This window comes from Arvicanthis niloticus, chromosome 27 (assembly GCF_011762505.2).
Source record: "Arvicanthis niloticus isolate mArvNil1 chromosome 27, mArvNil1.pat.X, whole genome shotgun sequence".
NCBI classification, from domain to species: Eukaryota; Metazoa; Chordata; class Mammalia; order Rodentia; family Muridae; genus Arvicanthis; species Arvicanthis niloticus.
The window spans coordinates 15,910,294-15,929,735 of record NC_133435.1 but is presented as its reverse complement, the minus strand read 5'-3'; the positions used below and the strand labels follow the sequence as shown (position 1 = coordinate 15,929,735).

General features: G+C 40.3%; 1 protein-coding gene across 3 annotated transcripts; it reads right to left on the bottom strand.

Moving 5' to 3' along the window:
* Positions 1-549: 549 nt before the first annotated feature.
* Positions 550-19,137, bottom strand: Gtf2a2 (general transcription factor IIA subunit 2). 3 transcript variants are annotated; one of them, XM_076926183.1, is made up of 5 exons: positions 18,986-19,137; positions 14,920-15,038; positions 13,645-13,749; positions 11,301-11,427; positions 550-998 (listed from the first exon to the last, which is right to left on the bottom strand). In XM_076926183.1, exons 2-5 carry the CDS (start codon positions 14,989-14,991, stop codon positions 862-864), a joined length of 441 nt encoding a protein of 146 aa, XP_076782298.1. In that variant the 5' UTR covers positions 14,992-15,038; positions 18,986-19,137; the 3' UTR covers positions 550-861. The 3 variants fall into 3 exon arrangements, with proteins under 3 accessions (XP_076782298.1, XP_076782299.1, XP_076782300.1); XM_076926184.1 differs by lacking the exon at positions 550-998 and adding an exon at positions 8,097-8,427; XM_076926185.1 differs by lacking the exons at positions 550-998; positions 11,301-11,427 and adding an exon at positions 8,097-8,427.
* Between the last annotated feature and the right edge of the window lie 305 nt (positions 19,138-19,442).

Below are 19,442 nucleotides of genomic sequence, written 5' to 3'. Positions count from 1 at the left end.
AATAAATAAATAAATCTTTAAAAAAAAAAAATGGAGAGACTAATATCTTGCCTGTTGACCTACTGCTTCTATGTATTCAAATGCTAAATTCTGTACCCCAAGATGTGGTTGCCCCAAGATGATCAAATTCCCACATACACCAACGTTCGTTGTGCAAACCTTTCTCCTCAATTTAAAGTTAATTGGTTAATTAAGTTTAACCAATTAAAATTGTTTAATTAATAGGCCAGGACTTGTGATTGGGAAATATAATAACTGTTTTTGCTGTTCATTCTTTTTGTTCTTGGTTTAGTAAAAGTTTATTAAGAGAAAAAAAGCAGTTGCTAACTTTTGGGTATCTAATTTAGTTGGAGAGGTCAGATAAAGGTGTTTAAAAATGGAGAGACTAATATCTTGCCTGCCCTAAAATGCCTTCACTGACCAAGCCAAAGTCTATCCATATGTATCTCACTCAGCTGGAATTTATTGCAAAGGTAGAATAAGTTATGATTCTTCATAATTCTTGATGTGCTGACAACCATTAAAATAATTCATTCCACACATGTGAACTGAGTTCTTGGTGCTTACACACCTTGTAGTTAATTTCTTTATTACATTTATTCATTTGTGCATGGAGGGAGGCATGGCATGAGACACGCATGTGGTGGCTTGGGTGTGGTGCTCAGGGGACTGTTTTGAGTAGGCGGCTCTCTCCTTCCACCATGTTCATTCCAGGATTGGACTCAGGTTACCAGGCTTCATGCAAGGCCTGAGCAGCCACCTTGCTGACCCCACACACTGTTATTGACACTGAGAATACAATAGTCATCAAAATGTAAAAATTTCCAAACTTACATCATTCATTATTAAAAGTGCCAAGTGCTAGAGAGGAACTGAAGGGGATGAAGACCTTGGGAGAGCAGGGTGCAGCAGTGGGTTCGAGGATGTTTTACATTTTATAAGGTGGTCCAGGAGGCCCTCGGTGAAAACACCACTTTCTAGTAGAGGTCTGAAGGAGGCTAGGAAACAATTCATGGAGATTAATGAAAGAACATTCTAGGCCAAGAGGAGAGACTTGCAAAGCCTTGCAGCAGGAACGTGCATACCAAGTTTTAGAACATCAAGGAAGCTAGTTTGCATAGAAAGAATGGAAGACCAGTTGGATACCTACTAAAGAAAAAGTTATCAGTTTAGCAATTGGGCAGCCCTATCTATTTGGTCTCTGGTGTCTCCTGGCTGCATCAGATTCAGTGAGGGGCTGTGGATATTAGCTGGGGCTGTGGGCATGTCTGTGGGAGTTGATTCAGTTAACTGATGTGGGAAGACACAATCTAGTCTAGTTTCAGTGGCTCCATTCCTTGAGCAGGAGGTCCTGAGCCATATAAGACTGGAAAGACTTCTGTACTCTTAGAACTCAGGAGGCAGGGGCAGGAGGATTTCTGTGAGTTTGAGACCAGTCTGGACTACATAGCAAGTTTCAGGCCAGCTGGGCTACACTGAGAAACAAAAAAGAAAAGAAAAAAAAGAAAGAAAGAAAAAAAAAAAGAGTGAAGAAATTGAGTGCTAAGCAAGCAAGCAAGCAAGCAAGCAAGCAAGCAAGCAAGCAAGCAAGCAAGCAAGCAAGCAAGCAAAACGAGCGAGTGAGCTAGCTAGCTTTCTGCTCTTCGTTGAGGACTTGATGTCAGTAGCTGTTTGGAGTTCTTGCCTTGACTGGACTCTAGTGATGGACCATAACCTAGAATTGAAGGCCAAATAAACCCTTCTTCCTTTTAATTGCCCCCCACCCCCAATAGGGTGTTTTGTCACAGTATCAGAAATGAGACCAGGACAGAGCAAGACGTGGCCACTGGAAGGAAAAGTGTGGTGGTGACTTTGATAAAGAGCAGTGTCTGTGGTGTGAGGAGGGGAGAACCTGACTGAAGGTGATTTGAAGAGAACGCTGGAGCAAAACTGGATTCAAAGAGTATAGATAAATTACTTGAGTTTTGTTTTAAGCCAAGGAGGAGGGAGATCCTCCATTAACTGAAGTTGTCTTAAACTTTAGAAAAGTGATCATGTGTTTTTGTGTTGATAGGGACGATCCAATCAGAGCAAAAATATGGGAATCCTGGAGAGGCTTGTTAGAGTGCCAGGGGTTTGAAGAAGAAAGGGATGGTTAGTAAACAGGATGAAAGCTTTATCTTCACTGGATTAATGGCCAAGGCCCTCAGCAGAACTGGAGGCAAAGTGGGTAGATTCAGCCGTGGATAGATGGGCAGATATGGTAGGATTAGCAGAATAGATCCCCACCTCTTTGTGTTTTTTTATGTGTGGGCTCTCGATGAATGTGAAGACCAAAACACTGGAGGTCTTCCTCAGTTACTCCCCATCTTCCTTTTTTGAGACAGAGTATCTTACTGAACATGGAGCTTGCCAATTTCACTAGTCTGGCTAGCCAGCAATGCCCACTGAATCCTCCTGTCTCTGGTTCCCTAGTGCTGGGATTATGGGTGCATGCCTCCAGGTTCTCATGCTTTCCAGGTAGGCACTTTACTGACTTGAGCCATCTTCCTAGCCACTCCCTCCTCTCATTAACATATCATCTGAGGTATAATGTACATATAGAAAAGTACAAAATGCCCATATATGGCTGAAGAAGTACAAAGTAAACACACTTGTACAAGTAGAACCCAGATCATGGAACCTAAAATGACCCACATCCCAGAGTGCCTCTGTACCTTTCCGTAGTGAAATCACTACACCATTTTACTTTCCTATCAACAGGGTACATGGGTACTAATTGCTTTATAGTCTCATCAACGTGTCCAATATTCTGCCTACCAGTGCTGGAAGAGAACAGAAAAGGGTATCAGATGCTCTGAAGCTGGAGTTAAAAGTGGTTGTGAGCCACCTGATATGGGTGCTGGGAATTAACTCAGGTTCTCTGTAGAAACAGGACATGCTCTTAAGCACTGGGCAACCCTCTTTAGCCCAAAGTATAGTTTTAAAGGCAATTTCTCCTGAACTCAAATTTTAGGAGCTCTACAGGCTTATTAGAGTCGAAGAACATTCGATACAGAGTACACAGTGATCCAAGGAGCTAAGCCCACTTGATTCTTTCAGCATGTTGCAAGCTGCTGCACCTTTTGTAAGTAAGACACCTTGCTTACCCATAACCCCAGGAAGATTCCATTCACCTACATACTCAGAAAAATAAACAGTTTTATTATATCATGCAAAAAAAAATAGATATACGAGTTTTTACTGAAATAGAGGCATTTTTAGAATGGATTAACAAAATCAATTTATCCTGGAGTCCCTTAGAATCTAACAGTAGCAGACAGCAAGTAGTTATGTAGACTATATCACAACATACAATATATGTTGTGATATTAACATGTGGTCAGAAAATAAGCAAGCCCTAAGCACTTTTTTAAAGAGGATTTCAGCTTTGTCCATTTTTTTTATCCACAAAGAACATTAAATGGCTCCATGATGAGATAGGAGTTCAGAAGTTGGGGAGATGGCTCAGTGAGAATCATATTTTGAATAGAGGCAGATAGATCAGGGAGTCTGGGCAAAATGGAGAGGTTAAGGTTCAGTGAAAGACTCTCTCTCAAGGGAACAAGGTGGAGAGTATTAGAGTAGGCCATCTGAACTCCTCTGGCTTCTGCATGAACATGTACTGGGGCACACACCCATACCCCAAATGTTTAGGGATGCACAACAGCAACCCCAGCACTTAGGTGGCAGAGGCAGGTGAGTTTTGTGAGTTAACTTGCTTGTTCTACATAGCAAGTTTTAGACCATCCTAGGGAATCTACACAGGGACATAGATTTTCCCTCAAAGGATAAAATAAATGAAAGAAAGGAAGGAAGGAAGGAAAAATGAAAGAAAGAAGCAAGCAAGCTAGCCAAGTGACTAAATATTTCTACAGCTAGATTTCAAGGCCTCCTATAACCTACTGAGTTTCCAGTGTAAAAAAAAAATGAAGTGTTTTCTACTTCTCGTTGTCTCACCAAATCCACATTTCCTTATTACGCTGCAAGTAGTCCCCTCAGTTGAGACACATGTGTTTATACACAAAGTATCTATATGCCTGTGTATAGTTTCTCATATACCTAAACATTTATGATTTTCAGAATGTGTTAATGACAAATTGTGAGCACTAGGATTAAGGACTATTAAGAGATGAAGTATTTACCACTGTGGTGGTTTGAATAAGAATGGCCCCCATAGGCTCATATGTTTGAATGCTTAGAAGGTCCCAGTTAGAACTGTTTGGGAAGAATTAGGAGGCGTGGCCTACTTGGAGGAGGGTACTTGGAGGTGGGCTTTGAGGATTCAAAAGTTCAGCAGACTCAGTCTTGCTGCTCTCCTCCCCCCACCCCCCAATTCCCCTGCCTGCTGTTGTAGACTAGGATGTAAAACTCTCAGCTACTGTTCCAATGACATGTCTATCTAGACCCTGCCATGGTGGTCATGGACTCACCCTCTAAAAGCATGCAACTATTTATTATTTATTTATTCTCTCTCGCTCTTCTTCATTTTTTTTAAAGGAAATTGCCTTGATCAATCATGATGTTTCTTCATAACAATAGAATAGTAACTAAGATATCACCTCTGACTCAAGGGAGATAACCACAGATATCAACCAATCACTCAGCTGTTATTAAATTCATGGAAAAGGCAATTCTTTGTCTATTGGTTGGATCTTAAGTACCATGCATCTAGAAAATTACATGATCCCCCAAAGCACAGCTTTCTTTATCTCCTAAAAGCACACAAGCTAGTTGTTTTCCTCTTGTGCACTGATTAAACTCAACTTCAGTCCCTGAAGCCTAGTCTTGTGCAGGCTCTTGGGTGACCCTTTCTTCTAATTCCAGGAGAGCCCCTGTTAACACTATGGGAAGATTAAATACCACAGGGCTGGCAGGATGGCTCTACAGCTAAAAGCACTTGCTGCCAAACCTGACAGCATGTGTTTGATCCCTCAGAGCTACATTGTAGAAGAAAAAAAAAGACTTCCACAAGTTGTCCTCTGACCTGCATATGCGACTTCACAGGTGACCTCCACACCAAATAAAAATGTAATAAAAAATACACTTCACTGCAGAGCAAGTGTTGTCACACAATGTGTAGTGTATGAAAACAATTTTAAGTAATGTACATCTGCCAAGGCAAAGGCAGGTGTGTATTGTGGCTAAGACCTACACAAGAATTCCACCAACTGATGAAATGCAGAGCTCATGCTGGGCATTCCATTCCAGTTAGCTGTCCATTTACTCTAATGACCTGAAATAAAAATGTGTCCTCTCAGAGGCCACTTACCCAACTTCTGAGCAAAACTTAAAAGTACAGATCATATCACTACACACAGTTCTATGTAGAAGAGAAATCTGGATTGAACTACAATATACACTTATTCTCGTTTTCTTAGCCTGTCTGCTGCCTTACAAGAAGCTACTAAACAATTAGGAAGGGCCTGAAGAGACTTCAGGAGGTATAGTGCTTGTTGCCTAATAAGCATGAGGACCCACTTGACCTCAAAATCCACTTAACAAACCAGTTGTGGTGAAGTACACCTGTAATCTCAGCACTAGAAGAGTAGACAGGAGGAATTTCAGGACTTGCTGGCCACCCAGTCTACACAGCACTAAGCTGTCACTACATGGCAAGTCTCAGGTCCCAGTGAGAGCCTTATTTATTTAATGTGGGCACTGTGGATGAAACTCTGATCCTCAGGGAAGGACATTTTAACACATTTATGAAAAGCTATTTTGCTCAATAGTTCTGCCAACTTAGTATATCTCTCAGTAAAGGGAAAAATAATGACCTTTAGCTATGGAGGCTTCCTCTCTGTTCTTAAACAAAAGAATTCAATTGAGACTGTTTTTTCTTTGTGTACAGGGTAATGCTTGCTGGGTGTATGCATCCACATGGAGGCCAGAGGCTAACACCAAGATGTCTTCCTCAATTCTTCACTTTTGAGAGTATCTTATTAAGCCTGGAGCTTGCTTCTCTGGCAAGACTGGCTGATCAGCAAGTTCCAGGAATCCTGTTTGTGTCTAACCAGGGTTGGGATTACAGGTGCCTTTTGAGGGGCTTTTGTGGTGGGTTCTAAGGATCCAAACTCTTGGTCCTCATTTTGAGCAGAAACAAATTACTTGCTGAGCCATCTTCATAGTCTGAGTTGCACAAGTTTAAGAGGAAGTTTTAGTAAAGCAAGCACTCCAGGGTGCTGGGGTGGGCAGGTTCTGCACTCTGAATTTTAAAGCTGTATGAAACACTTAAGTTTATATTCATGAATATGCCTGTGGTGGTTTGAATATGCTTGCCCAGGAAGTGGCACTATTAGGAGGTGTGGAGGAAGTCTGTCACTATAGGGACTTTAAGACCCTCCTCCTAGCCACGTGGGAGCCAGTCTTCTGAGCAAGATGTAGAACTCTCAGCTCCTTCTTCAGCGCCATGCCTGCATGCATGCTGCCACAGTTCCTAATAATGGACTGAACCTCTGAACCTGTAAGCTAACCCCAATTAAATGCTGCCCTTTATAAGAGTTGCTGTGGCCATGATATCTCTTCACAGCAATGGACACTCTAAGACAATCCCCAAACCATGGTAGGCCAGATCTCCCCTATAGTGTATATTTTTCAGGATCCTACAAAGGGAATGTGTCAAAAATACAATATAGGGGCAGGCAAGATGGCTCAGCCACAGAATGCCTAACCATCTGTCTATTTAATCTCCATAATCCACACAAGGAAGGAAGGAAGGAAGGAGAAAACAGATATCCTAAGTTTTTCCTCTGACCTCCACATGCATGCTATGGCATACATCTGCCCTTGATGCCCCCAATTACATATACAACATCAACAATAAAGTCTTCAAAAAAAAAAAAAAAAAAAAGCAAAATAGGATAAAATAAAAAAGTCAATTATAATGGAGACAATGTCTTTTTTTAGGATGTGACTCCTTTATTAGGTCACATGTTCCCCTTAAGTTTTGGTAAAGCAGGAACTTTATCTGCAGCTTTAAGAATGTTTAACATTGTGCCAGGAATGTAGTTACCAAAGACACAGCTATATAGCTCTCTTGGTGACCTGTCTGCCTTGTCCGATCTCTGGACAAGCTGTCAGTTTTGGCTATTGTCTCAGTCAAAACAATAGCATTATACAAAACAGAACCAATGCCTATGATAAAAGCTGGGGCCAGGGTTTTTACACCAGCTTGTCAGGACCAGGGTTGCCTGTCTTCTAGGTCCCTTTCCCCCATCTCTACTGATTCTAATTCTCACTCTGATGTGTTAGCTCAAGTAGCATGGGAATGCCAGATGTTCACTTTTACTGATAAGGGCCACGTCTTTAAGTGAGGTCTGGATAAGCTAACACCAAATCCATCCCTCAGTTACCTGGTATCTGTCTGATCTCTCAAGGGTCTAAATAGCCATGTTCTTCATTGTATTTTCCTAGTTTGTAGTTTCTTTTTAAGTACACAAAGATGTAGAAACAGATGTCGTATATTTGTACTAGGACTTTAACAAAGATTTGTGTTTTGCATCACATGCATGCCTGAAGCCCTCATAAGTTAAAAGAGGGTATTGGATCCCCTGGAACTGAAGTGACAGGCGGTTGTGAAGCACCATGTGGGTGGTGGGAGCCAAGGGTCCTCTGGAAGAACAAGTGCTCTTAACTGCTGATCCATCTCCTTAGCTCCAGGATTTTGGATAATGATTAGAATTTCCAGTAATTGGTAAGATGTAGATCATTTAAAAATGTTTGATCACTGATAAGGGCCAGGTCAAAAATAGTGACATGGCCCACAGGATTGCTGTTTGGAGCAGGACCTTGGTTCTGGTATACTAGTTATCTAAAATTCATCTCACTCCCCTAGTTCTGGTTGCTCACACTGACAATTATCTCTCAATATGTTCTTTGAAAAGAAAGTATGTGAGCTTTTCTTAGTAAAACTCCATCGACATTCAGGTCTACCTCTGGTATATTCAGTATCAGATAAAACTACAATTGACAAGGTGAACAAAAGTTTCTCAAAGGACACCTTTTCCAAGTCCCTCTTCAGTTTATCTGGTATTTTGACAACTCCCTGCTAACCAGCTGCATCAAGTATTACTCACAACAAGTTTTAAAACGAGTTTATTGAAGAATATTCTTATGAAGGCAACCACTTTTGATTTGTCATTAAAAAAAGTTACATTTCTTTATGCTGTGTACTAAAGGTCATTTAAGAGAACAGAGTCACATGCTTCTCTCTGTAGGACCCTTGGGTAGTATATATAGCACAGTGTTGTCATTTCTGCACCGTGAGAATAAATAAAAAAAGTCTCTTCTATGTTTCTCTTCAAAAATCGATGAAAATAACAGAAGGTGGCAAAAAAAAAAAAAAAAAAAAAAAAAAAAAAAAAAAAAAGCTGCATTTCTCTACTCATTCCGTAGTATTGGAGCCAGTATCTAGAAACAGGAAAGAGATCAATTCAAGGAGCAAGTCCTAACCATCAGTACTTTAGGAATAACTAAGAAAAGGACTAGAAGTGTGTGTGTGGAAAGAGGAAGAGGCAGGTGGCCAGGGGCACTCTGGACAGGCCCTGCCAAGGTCAATGGCTTCCTTCCCAAGGCAGAGATAAGATACAGCCTAAACCTCTAAGTGTTTGCTGTGGACTGATATAAACAACTCTTCCAGGCTACATCCTGCTGGGAAATACAGAGACATTCTGGCTCTGGCTAGTGCTGCCCTTTCCTCTGCTACTTTAGTGGAAACATAGCTTCATTTTAGGACACCAATTTTTAGAAGAATGGAGTTTTAATGAACTGAAGTTTTGAAGGCCAAATTGTATTTTATCCATGTCTATAATTTCATCTTTTCCTGTGGATACAGAAAAAATGGAATCTACCACAACCATTTCTTAAGCATTTAAATCTTGGTTGAGGATCAATTACTATGGTTTCCTTTAAATGAGGGCAGCTCTCTAGTGACACCTAACTGAAGTTGACATGGGTAATTTGCTACTTATTGTCTGAGGTTGGAATACAATGTTGTATCTTTAAACAAGAACAGCACCAAGGACCACCAGGCAAAAGCTCCTGGAAGTTAACACATCTACCCACACAGGCCTCTTTCTTCTATTATTAAGATTGCTCAGAGGCTTTTGTTGTTTGTTTCAAATGACAGAATCTGATCCTCTACTATGCACATCTTTCCTGCGAAGTACAGTAGCCACTGGTTAGCAACAAGTAACTGTTTAAAATTTAAATTAGCTAATGAGATGAAATAGGATGAAAGTTTTTAGTTGCTCCACTCACATTTTAAGTGTTCAAGGTCTATGCCTGACTACTGAGGACTGCAGACAGAACATTTCATCATTACAGAAATTCTCCTCAATAGTATTGGTGCTCATCACCTGCTCCTTCCCCCAGGGCTAAGGACTGAACCTAAGACCTCATATATGTTGAGCCCTCTATCTCCAGCACTCTCTACTCTTTCAGACAGGATTTCTTTTAAGTTGCTCAAGCTGGCCTTGAGCTCACTCTACAACTTAGGCAAACCTTGAAGATGTTATCTCCATTTCAGCTTCCCAAATAAAGCAGATTTCAGTTCTGTGCCACCTGGCCCATTTATATCAATTCATTTATTGCACTAACTCTATGGTTTAATAAACACTTAAAAGCCTAAGGGTTAAAAGGATATTATTAGCTTAAATTACAAGAGAAAAATATATAAAAATATAAATTATTTCAAATATGGAAATGTTATCTTATAGTGCAGGAAACATTACCACCTTTGTAGAAATGGAAAATGAAAGGTGACCTAAATATACATTGTTCCTAGCAAAAATAAAAGATCATAAGTATCTACTGGTCACACAAAGAAGTCTCTAGGACTTCTGCTGAGGAGTCCTAGCTAGATTTCTGATGAGTAAGTCAGTATAGTGGTGCTGATTTCCTAGACTTTTTGTCATTTGGAAGAACTTTTTAAAAAAGGCCTGAACAGGTGTGGTAGCACATCTTTAATCCCAGCATTTCAGAGGCAGAGACAGGTAGATTTCTGAGTTCAAAGCCAGCCTGGTCTACAGAGTGAGTTCCAGGACAGCCAGGACTACACTGAGGAACTCAAGTCTTGAAAAATCAAAATCAATCAATCAATCAAAAAGGCTGAAAACTTTATGTAGCTATTGGAAATTAGATGAAAAATAATCCATGTGAAAAATAATGTATGTGTAAACATATCTCTGTGTACAGATGTGTTGCTATAAAAATAATTCCGAATACTTGAAAATCGTTTTACTTGTGAAGGTGAACACTTATCTGTAGAGGTGGGTCCTACATGGAACTTTTCCGTATTCTCTACATTTCTTGAGTGATTAGGTATTTCTTTAAAAGTCCAAACTATAGCTAGGCAGGGTGGCACATGCCTTTAATCCCAGCACTTAGGAAGCAGGGGCAGGAGAATCTCTGAGTCTGAAGACAGCCTGGTTTACAGTCAGGGCTACAGAAATCCTGTCTCAAAAACCAAAACCAAAACTAAAACAAACAAAATCCACAAAAAATGGCGACACTGCTTTCTCTTTGCCTTCCTTTTCATAACTCCCTCTGTGTAGTGTGACAGTCTTTTATACTCCAGGGACTGGTAAACACAAGCTGCTTGGATTATAAATTAAGTAAATACACAATAAAGCGTAGGCCAGGGCATGACTTAGTATTAGAGCACAAATACAGCAGTACAAGGCCTTGGGCTCCATTTACAAATAAACAAAGGGAAATAAGCACTAAGGGAGCACAGGGCAGAGGTGTGCCACTTCAACAATGCACAGACCTGAAAAACGTCAAGGTCTGATATGGAAAGTTTTCTCGCATAAAACGTGCAAATCAGAGGAATGAGTATCTATCATTATAACTGCCAGGTTCATAATTAGTTTAAATCAGGTTTAAAACAAATAACTTCCTATATATAAAGTGTAGGGTTAACCAGCAACACAGAACTCTTAAGATAACTGGTCAAAACTACATTACTTCTTTAGAGAAAGGTGGCAGTGAGAAGCCTAATGACTGCTGATTCAAATTCGCAACTCAATGGAAGAAGAGTTAGGAAATAGCTTATTTTCTTTGCACATGAATTTAATCTGTGTTAAGTGTCTATGTGTCACCTGGGCGTACAGATGAAAGGTCAGTAAGAGGACAGATGTAGAATCCTGAAGCTAGGTTTGTAATCTGAGGGTTGATCACCTGGGCATTTCCCCTTGAGGTTTTCAGACAGATCAAGATAATTAAAGAGGAGAAAAAGATATTTTGACAAGTTTTGCTTTCACAGTAATTAGGTGAGCACTTACTTTTACCATCACAGGCTACAATTTTCACTTTATCCACTTTAATAAGTTCTGTCACCTCTCTGAATTCAACATCATTCAATACAAAAGTCCAAACATTATCGCAGAATCTGTATGTATTTAGAGAGCCCTTTAAAACAAAACATTGAGAAATGCCATGAGAAGCCATTGTTTCCCCTCATGCTTTATTTCAAAGCAACCCAAGAAAGCTCAGCTACCAAGTATAGAGCTGCCAAAAGCAGTGTGCTTAGTGCTTAGCTTCATTTACTTAATTACTTACTTAGCCAACTATTTTTAGTACTCTAAAACAATGTGCAAATTACTTACCTGAGATGAAAAGGTGTATGAAAGCTTGACTATGTGTCTACTGCCCTCTTGTGGATAAATTATGAAAATTCCATTTGAGCTCTCTTTTGAGAAAGGCTCTCTCTTACTCAGCCCTGGCTAACCTGGAGGAACTCACTGTGTAGAGGCTGTCCTGGGACTGTCTACTTCTTTCTCCCAAGTGCTAGGATTAAAGGTGTGCATCACTACACTCTGCCCATTTGATTAAATTTACATATATATATATAAAAACACACGTGTGTCTATGTGTTTGGTGCATGCTTGCCTGAGTTTATTTGTACAGATGCCGCTAACAGCCAGGGGGAGGGAATCTAATCTCCTGGAACTAGAATCATAGGTAGTTATGACTATCTGAGATGGGTGCTGGGAACCAAACCCAGATTTTCTGCAAGAGCAGTAAGTCTTAGCCACTAAACTTTCTCTACAGCCCTCACTTTTGACTTTATGTTTTTTTGAGATAGGGTTTTTCTATGTAGTTCCAACTGTCCTGGAATTCAATATATAGACCAGACTGGCAGCCAACTCAAAGAGATCTGCCTCCAGGGTGCTAAAATTAAACATATATACCTGGCTCCATTTAATATTTAAGACTCCATATTTCATTGTGTGTTCATTTTCTAAACTTGTATAAAGCAGAAATTTTTTTAAAAAACATTAAGCCAAATCCCATTACTGGCTCAGAAACATCACTGTTACCTATTCTTTAAGACTACTTCAAATCAGCTTGTTTTCTGTGTCACTTTAGCCAGAAACTAGAAAATTACCAATTTGTCTCCCTTCATTTTACCATATCCATAACTGTCAAATTCTGTTAGACGTGCCTTTTAAAGTCTCTCCATTTCTAGCCATCCACTTGTCAAATTTTATACTATTAGAGAAATGACACCCACCTCCCCACTTCTTCTAGCCATGGATATCCAAGAACTTGGTTTGTAGATGAGGCTAGCCTCAAAGGCAGAGGCAGAGGCTGAGAGCCACCTGCCTCTGCCTCCCCAGTGCTATGATTAGAGGTATGATGCTTGTCTGATATCTTTTTATTTGACTATTTATGTATGTAGTTTGTAAAGTATGCGTGTAAGTATGTAAAACTTATATATAACATATACACATATTAATCTCTTGAGTAAAAATCTAAAATAGGACCTCATCTATCTTGTTTACCTTTGCATTTTCAGTACCTAGAACAACCTAATAGTCATTTAAATGCTTAAAAAATATATCCCTCTGTATTTTATCAACAAAACACTCTTCTTGCCTCAACACTGAGGTTTTCTTAAATATAAAGTAACTCTTAGGTTCCTTTTCTGTATTGTCCTTCATGTTTTAAATTTACTTCTATAGTAGTGTTGTAGCTTGTAACATAGTATAAGATAGTAGAGAAATATAACAAGGTAACGGCAAACATCTTTATCCACAATGTGTCTCTACCTACAATGTGTCTCTACCAACATCATATGGTAAACTGTTTTGCTACATCTTACAATGAGTTCTTAACTATAAATCACCATAATATTGAGAGTGGTATTTTGTTCAAAGCAGAGATGATCCAAAAGACAACCAGCTACCAGAACAGACTTTAATAAGCCAAGCTATCTAAGGGGAGATGGGAGGCAACACGAAGATTTCCTCTACAGATAGTCAACCTTTCCTGAAGGACAGAGTGTGAAACACGTAACTGAACTTAAGAATTACTCTTCACTTACCTTCCATCTTGCAGCTAATACTTTCAGGCCTTTGAAAGCTCAGTAATTCTCCAGGGGTTAAAAGCCAAACATATATAGGAAGAAGACTTTTAAAACAATAAAATTAAAATCTAAGAGCATTTCTGTATCACATGGAATGAATGAACTTAGCACATCTGACTTAACAACATATCATTCAACTATTACAGAACAAGTTCCCAAACCAGACTAACCAAATCTTCCTGCTATGATGAGTTAAGTCCATGTAAGCTCTCAGAGATGACATGTACAGACTTCCAGATACAGGAAAATATCCTTACCCTGAAATTGACTCTGTTCCTGACTCTCTGAGCCAATGCTGAATTTATAGCTTTATCAAACTGAAGTAGAACTTGAAGGGCAAGCTGGGGGGTGATCTGTTGAGACTGAGAAAAAAATGAAGAACATAAAATTTGCTAAGAGAAGAACATTTAAGACATTATAGTCTGATTATAGTCTAAAAGTTAACATAAGTTAATCAACTTGTGAAGTAGAAACCCTTATTCTCCCATGACAGCGAATCAAAGCCTGAAAGTAACTACACTATCTTGACAAGAAAAGGAAACTTGTGGTGAGTTTGCAAAGCCAGAAAAGACTTGCTAATCCTTTGGTGGCTGGACAAAATATTCAACAAATGGGAAACCAAGTTTTTTTCTTTTTGTTTTGTTTCAATACAGGGTTTTTCAGTGTAATCCTGGTTGTCTTAGCACTCATTCTGTAGACCAGGCTGGCCTTGAACTCATAGAGATCTGCCTGTTTCAGCCTCCTGAGTGCTAGGATTAAAGGCATGCACCACCAGTGCCCAACTGTTTTTTTCTTAATAAAACATTTGAGACTTATAAAGAAGAAAATAAAACCAAATCATACCAAAGTCTATAATAACACCAGAGCAGATGGGGCCAGGTGATGTACAGCTGCAATCCCAGCAGGTGGGGGCAAAGGCAGGAAGACCAGAAGCTCTAGACCATTCGTTCGTTTTTCTTTCTTTCATTAATATTTATTAAATTTTATAAATTGAGTGATTTGTCTTTATACACACCCAGAAGAGGCAATCAGATCCCATCACAGATGGTTGTGAGTCATCATATGGTTGCTTTGAATTGAATGCAGGACCTCTAGAAGAGCAGCCAGTCCCCTTAACTGCTGAATCATCTCTTTAGCCCTTCTAGGCCATTCTTAACTACAGACTACTCAATGACAGCCTGGACTCTGTCTCAAAAAAACAAAGCAACCTCATTCCCATATTTTCCTCCAGACTCCAACAGAAAATAAAAATACTTAGCTCTTTCTTAGTTGTATGATGAGTTAATTCTTCTAGAATTGAAATAGAAATTAAAAATTCTAACTTGAATCTCAAAGAATTTTATAATATTGGACAGAATTACTTTTAAAGTAATATAATTTGCCTTTCCTCTAAATTTAAGATGGGACGACTACTTTCAGGGATCATTTCTGTAGTTAATCATTAAACATCAGAAGGGAAAATCATAAATTTAAAAATTTTTTAATAAGAAAATTTCAAGATGTATATAGATCATGTTGACTATATGGCGCACCTGTATGAGCTCATCAAGACTCTCCTGAAGACTGTTCCCCAAAGTTGTATTTCTGTATAACTGATATGCCATGGCTTAAAAGGAAGCGATTACTTTTTCTTCAGGCTTGCATTGATGTCCTACAAATTTAATATAAAAGACCAACTTGTAACAATGCAAATTATATATAGTAGTCTATCACTTCATGTATTCTAACATGGAACTATGAGAACTCAATTACAAATTATTACATTAATTATCTTGTAAGTTCAAAGAAGCTGATTTTTCTGATTTTAACACCAGTATAGTATTTATCTTTTTAATTTCTTTTTAATTCAGTATGCTAACATATTAAGATGTGCATCTTTATTTTTTCCACAGGTTTCCCTTAGCTTAGAATTTTCCACATAGCATACATTCTACCTGCTGTCACATAGTGACATGACATCTGCACTTGGGACCTTTATTGTTCTGTTTTCTTAAAATTCCATTAGAGTTTTCACCAAAAAGACGATGGCACTATGATAGGAAACAGAGACAAGATGAATAAAGATGAACAGGTCCTAAAATCTGTCTACAAAGGATAATGGATACATAAAAAGGTTAAATTTGGTGTAAAAAAAATAATTCACTGTATGATATAGGCTGCTTGAGAACTGAGTTGGCTTAGAAAAGCTTCCCAGTCTTCAAAGAAAAGCCACTCTATAATGGGTAAAGGTGCGAAGAGGGTAAGAAAAGCCACAGTAGTGTGAAAGTGTAAGAAAGTGTAAGGTTTGTGGAAATCTCTGTGAGGAGTAGCAGGTGAGGCTGAAGCAGAGGACAAGATGAGTTTGCCCCATGAGAGAGCTGAAAGCAACACAAAGCCCTTGAAACAATAATTCAGGCAAGATAGGCAGAAAATCCGGCTTATGGGCAGACGTAACACGTTTATTGACCGTGTAGTACTTATAGTCCAGAGATGGACAGGAGGGGGCATATTCAAACAATCATTATCAGATAGGACTTGGTAAGGCTGGAGAGGTAGGGCTCAGCAGTGAAGAGCACTGGCAGCTCTTCCAGAGGACCCAGGTTTGATTCCAAGCACCCACATGGCAGCTCAAAACCATCTGTAACTCCAGTTCCAGGGGTTCAGACACTCTCACATGCAGGCAAAACACAAATGCACATAAAATAAAAATAAATAAATCTAATAAAAAAACCCAAAACAAACCAACAAACCCCAAACAATAAAACAAAACAAAAACCCCTTCCTGAATCCTAAGGAGATCCCCTCTAGGAAGGAGTACAATCTGATTTGGTAAAACTAATGACCTGCCATCTTCAGATTACATTTGGTCAACAACTGATCCAGATTATCCTGTGATCTGCTGCTTTTGGGTCACTACTCCAAGTTCTTCCCTCCCAGCTATGGAACTACTGTATTTCCTGTTTTCTTTGACAATTCTTCCTCAGCTCCCTGACTTCCAGTTCCTGAATTACCCTAAGGCTCCAAAGTCTTCTCTTCACCTGCTTTCCAGTTAGCTATTCTATCTAAGCATACGGTGTTAAGTCTATGTGTTGATGACTCTGAAACTTCTATCTCTTTCCCTCACTTCTCTCTCTGTACCTATATACAGAATGGTCTACTCTGCATCGAAACAATTATCAAATAGCTAAGACACCTCTCCTACAGTTAAGCGCAAATAGAGAGGACCTCTTGCAAAGACCCTGATTCAGTCTGAGGCACCCACATCGGGCAGGTCCAAACTGGCTGTAACTCTAGCTCCAAGGAATCCCGTGTCCTCCCCTGGCCTCCATATATACACAGGCATGCGCGCAAACACACACAAAGTTTTACTCCTATCAATAACTAAGGCTCACACATACATGGTACTGTCTTCACTTACTATACTAGATGCTACAGGGAGATAGGGAAATCTAATTCAGCTATGTATGTACCACTCAGAACAATGTTCTAATTCAGCTATGTATGTACCACTCAGAACAATATTATGTAGTATGCATTCAAAAAATATTTGTTGACTGAAAAAACTTAGCACATCACAGTACTAATACAAAACATTAGAAATACATTGACATGCGGCATATTTCTACTTTACTGGCAAAATTAATGAAAACTAGAATCGTACAACTGCATTCACCTATTCACTTCTGCCTATACCCATACACTCTGCCTTTCTGTCAGATCTGTCATTATAGTCAACATGCTTTTATCTGCATGCAATTTGTCACCTATCAGGCCCCTTTTGTCTAGCATACTTGAAGATACCGTTTAACATTTCAAGTAATTCCTTCTTTTGTAATCACATTTCCCCTTTATCCATCATTTCTATCTGCAAGCAAACTGGCAGCTCCTTCTCCCACTGTGGAGAGAGTACATCAACAACCACTCACATACAACTGCCTACCATCTCCACCATATTCCTCTGATTGGCAAAAGTTAAAAGAGTTATTTGTACTCAGGGTTTTCCACTCTCCCCCAACCCCAGAACTCACACCAAGCTTTAGGCTCCAACTGTAATGAAACTCATGCTGCAGGTCACCAATGGCACTGCTAAGGCTGATCTTCACCAGACTGGAGAATGACTTCTTATGGTTACAGGATCTTTGCTTGATACTTCACTTTCGGGGCTGTCTTCTTAGATTCACTGATTCATCCTGCTGACTGACCTCTTCTCTAGGTAACTAGCTTGCCTGGAGCTCTGCTTCCTGAGTGCTGGGATCAAGGATGCCTGGCTGGCCCTTCTTTCCCCACTCTTTACAATCACAAGACAGTATTTGACTTTTTACTGTTTTTTGTTCTGAAGACACTTACTAAGTAAATTTACATTCATTCTAATGACTTTGAACATCAGCTGGTGATTCCCAAACTCACACATCCTAACAATTCTCAATTCTGGGACTAATCTATTCAAAACCTCTACTTGTCCTCTGTATCTCGGCTGAAGTAACACTATACTTCTATGGGCTCTCAAAGTCATATAAACCGTAAGAGTGAACTTTCTAGCAAATCTTGTAAGGGCAACCTTCAGAATGAATCTAGAATCCAACCATTCCTCAACATCCCCGTTATTACTTCCTTGTGCTAGGCCACTAGTACAAGTCATTTGATACATGGTGTCCAGATTTCCTTGACTCTACACTTGTCCCCTACACTTTATGATTTGCAGTGGGGTTATCTTTTGAAAATATGGGCCAGAACATATTTTCCATCAGCTTCCATTAGGCCTGACAATCTTGCTATCTTTTATGTTTGGTTTTATCTTCTTTCCATCTCCCCTTGAACTCTCAACTGCCCTGAGCATGACAGGCAAGTTACTGCCTTTGTGATGGCTGTTCTTTCTGCCTGAAATGTTCTTGCTCAGATATTAATTTGGCTAACACACAACTCCAATAGCTCCACTCAATAGCGCCTAAACTGACCACCACATATGAACTCCAACATCCACTATGTAACTTCTCCAAACCCTTTATCTCGTTAAAATTTTTGATAGCACCATCTGCCAACAAGTTACATAACGGTCTTATGTTAATTTTCTGCATAAAATGTAAAGTCCAAGAGGGCATGGATCTTTATGTTTTGTTCACTTCATGTAACTTGCGGGACGAGAACAGTACCGGATACTCGACGAGTGTCCAACCAAACATTTAGCTCGTTGAAGGAAAAACGCCAATCGGCACGTGTGTGTGGAGAAGGGGCGGAAAAAGGTCAGAGAGAGAGAAACTTCGAAAAAAGCCAGGGGGAGCCATGTCACGCTCCATTTGACATCTAAGCATTATTTAGAAAACAGCTAACAGCGACTTCAACGTCTGCTGAAACTAGTTGGCTCGGCCATCTCCGATCTTTTAAGGTGGCGGCAGCTGCAGAACTTCGGAATCCCCTCCTCTCTGTGGAGAGCTGGAGCGCAAGCGCTGTGTGTGCCTGGCCTCAGAGTTAAGACGCCGGGCTACTAAGCGCGGCCTGAGAGCGGGAAAGCGGCTGCTCCCGCGCGGCTGCGTCTGCCTGGGGTCGGCTTCCGGCGGGCACAGCGCTCGGTACCTCCCGCCCCGCCGCGGCCTCCCCGTTCCCGGCCCCGCCGCCGCCTACCTGAGGGAAGGCGCTTCCGCCACGGCGGTAGCAGAGCCAGGTAGGGAGCCCGCTGCGACCACCTCCTCGGCCGCGGAAACCGCAGCCCTGTGCCAGCGACCCGGAAGTACTCGCGCGACCCGGAGGTGACGCCACAGGAGCCACTGCCGGCCCCCACCTCAGTTTCCGAGAAGGGGCGTGGCCTCTCCCGCGGGCGCTGAGGAAGCAGAAGCCGGCGGGGCTCCTCTCTAGCTCAGCGAAGTTCGTGAGACAACAGTGTAGTACAGCGAAAGGTTTGAGTCATTAATCCTTTTCATTTTGAAGATCTGTTGCATAACTTCGTGCCTAATACAAAAGCAAATACGCAGATATTCTGAATTTCCAGAATTTCAGACTCCTTTTCGTATTAGCCGGGGTGTTTGGTTTTCTGCTTTCAAAACAGCAGCCAATGGCCAATGAGTACGTGAATTGGGATTTT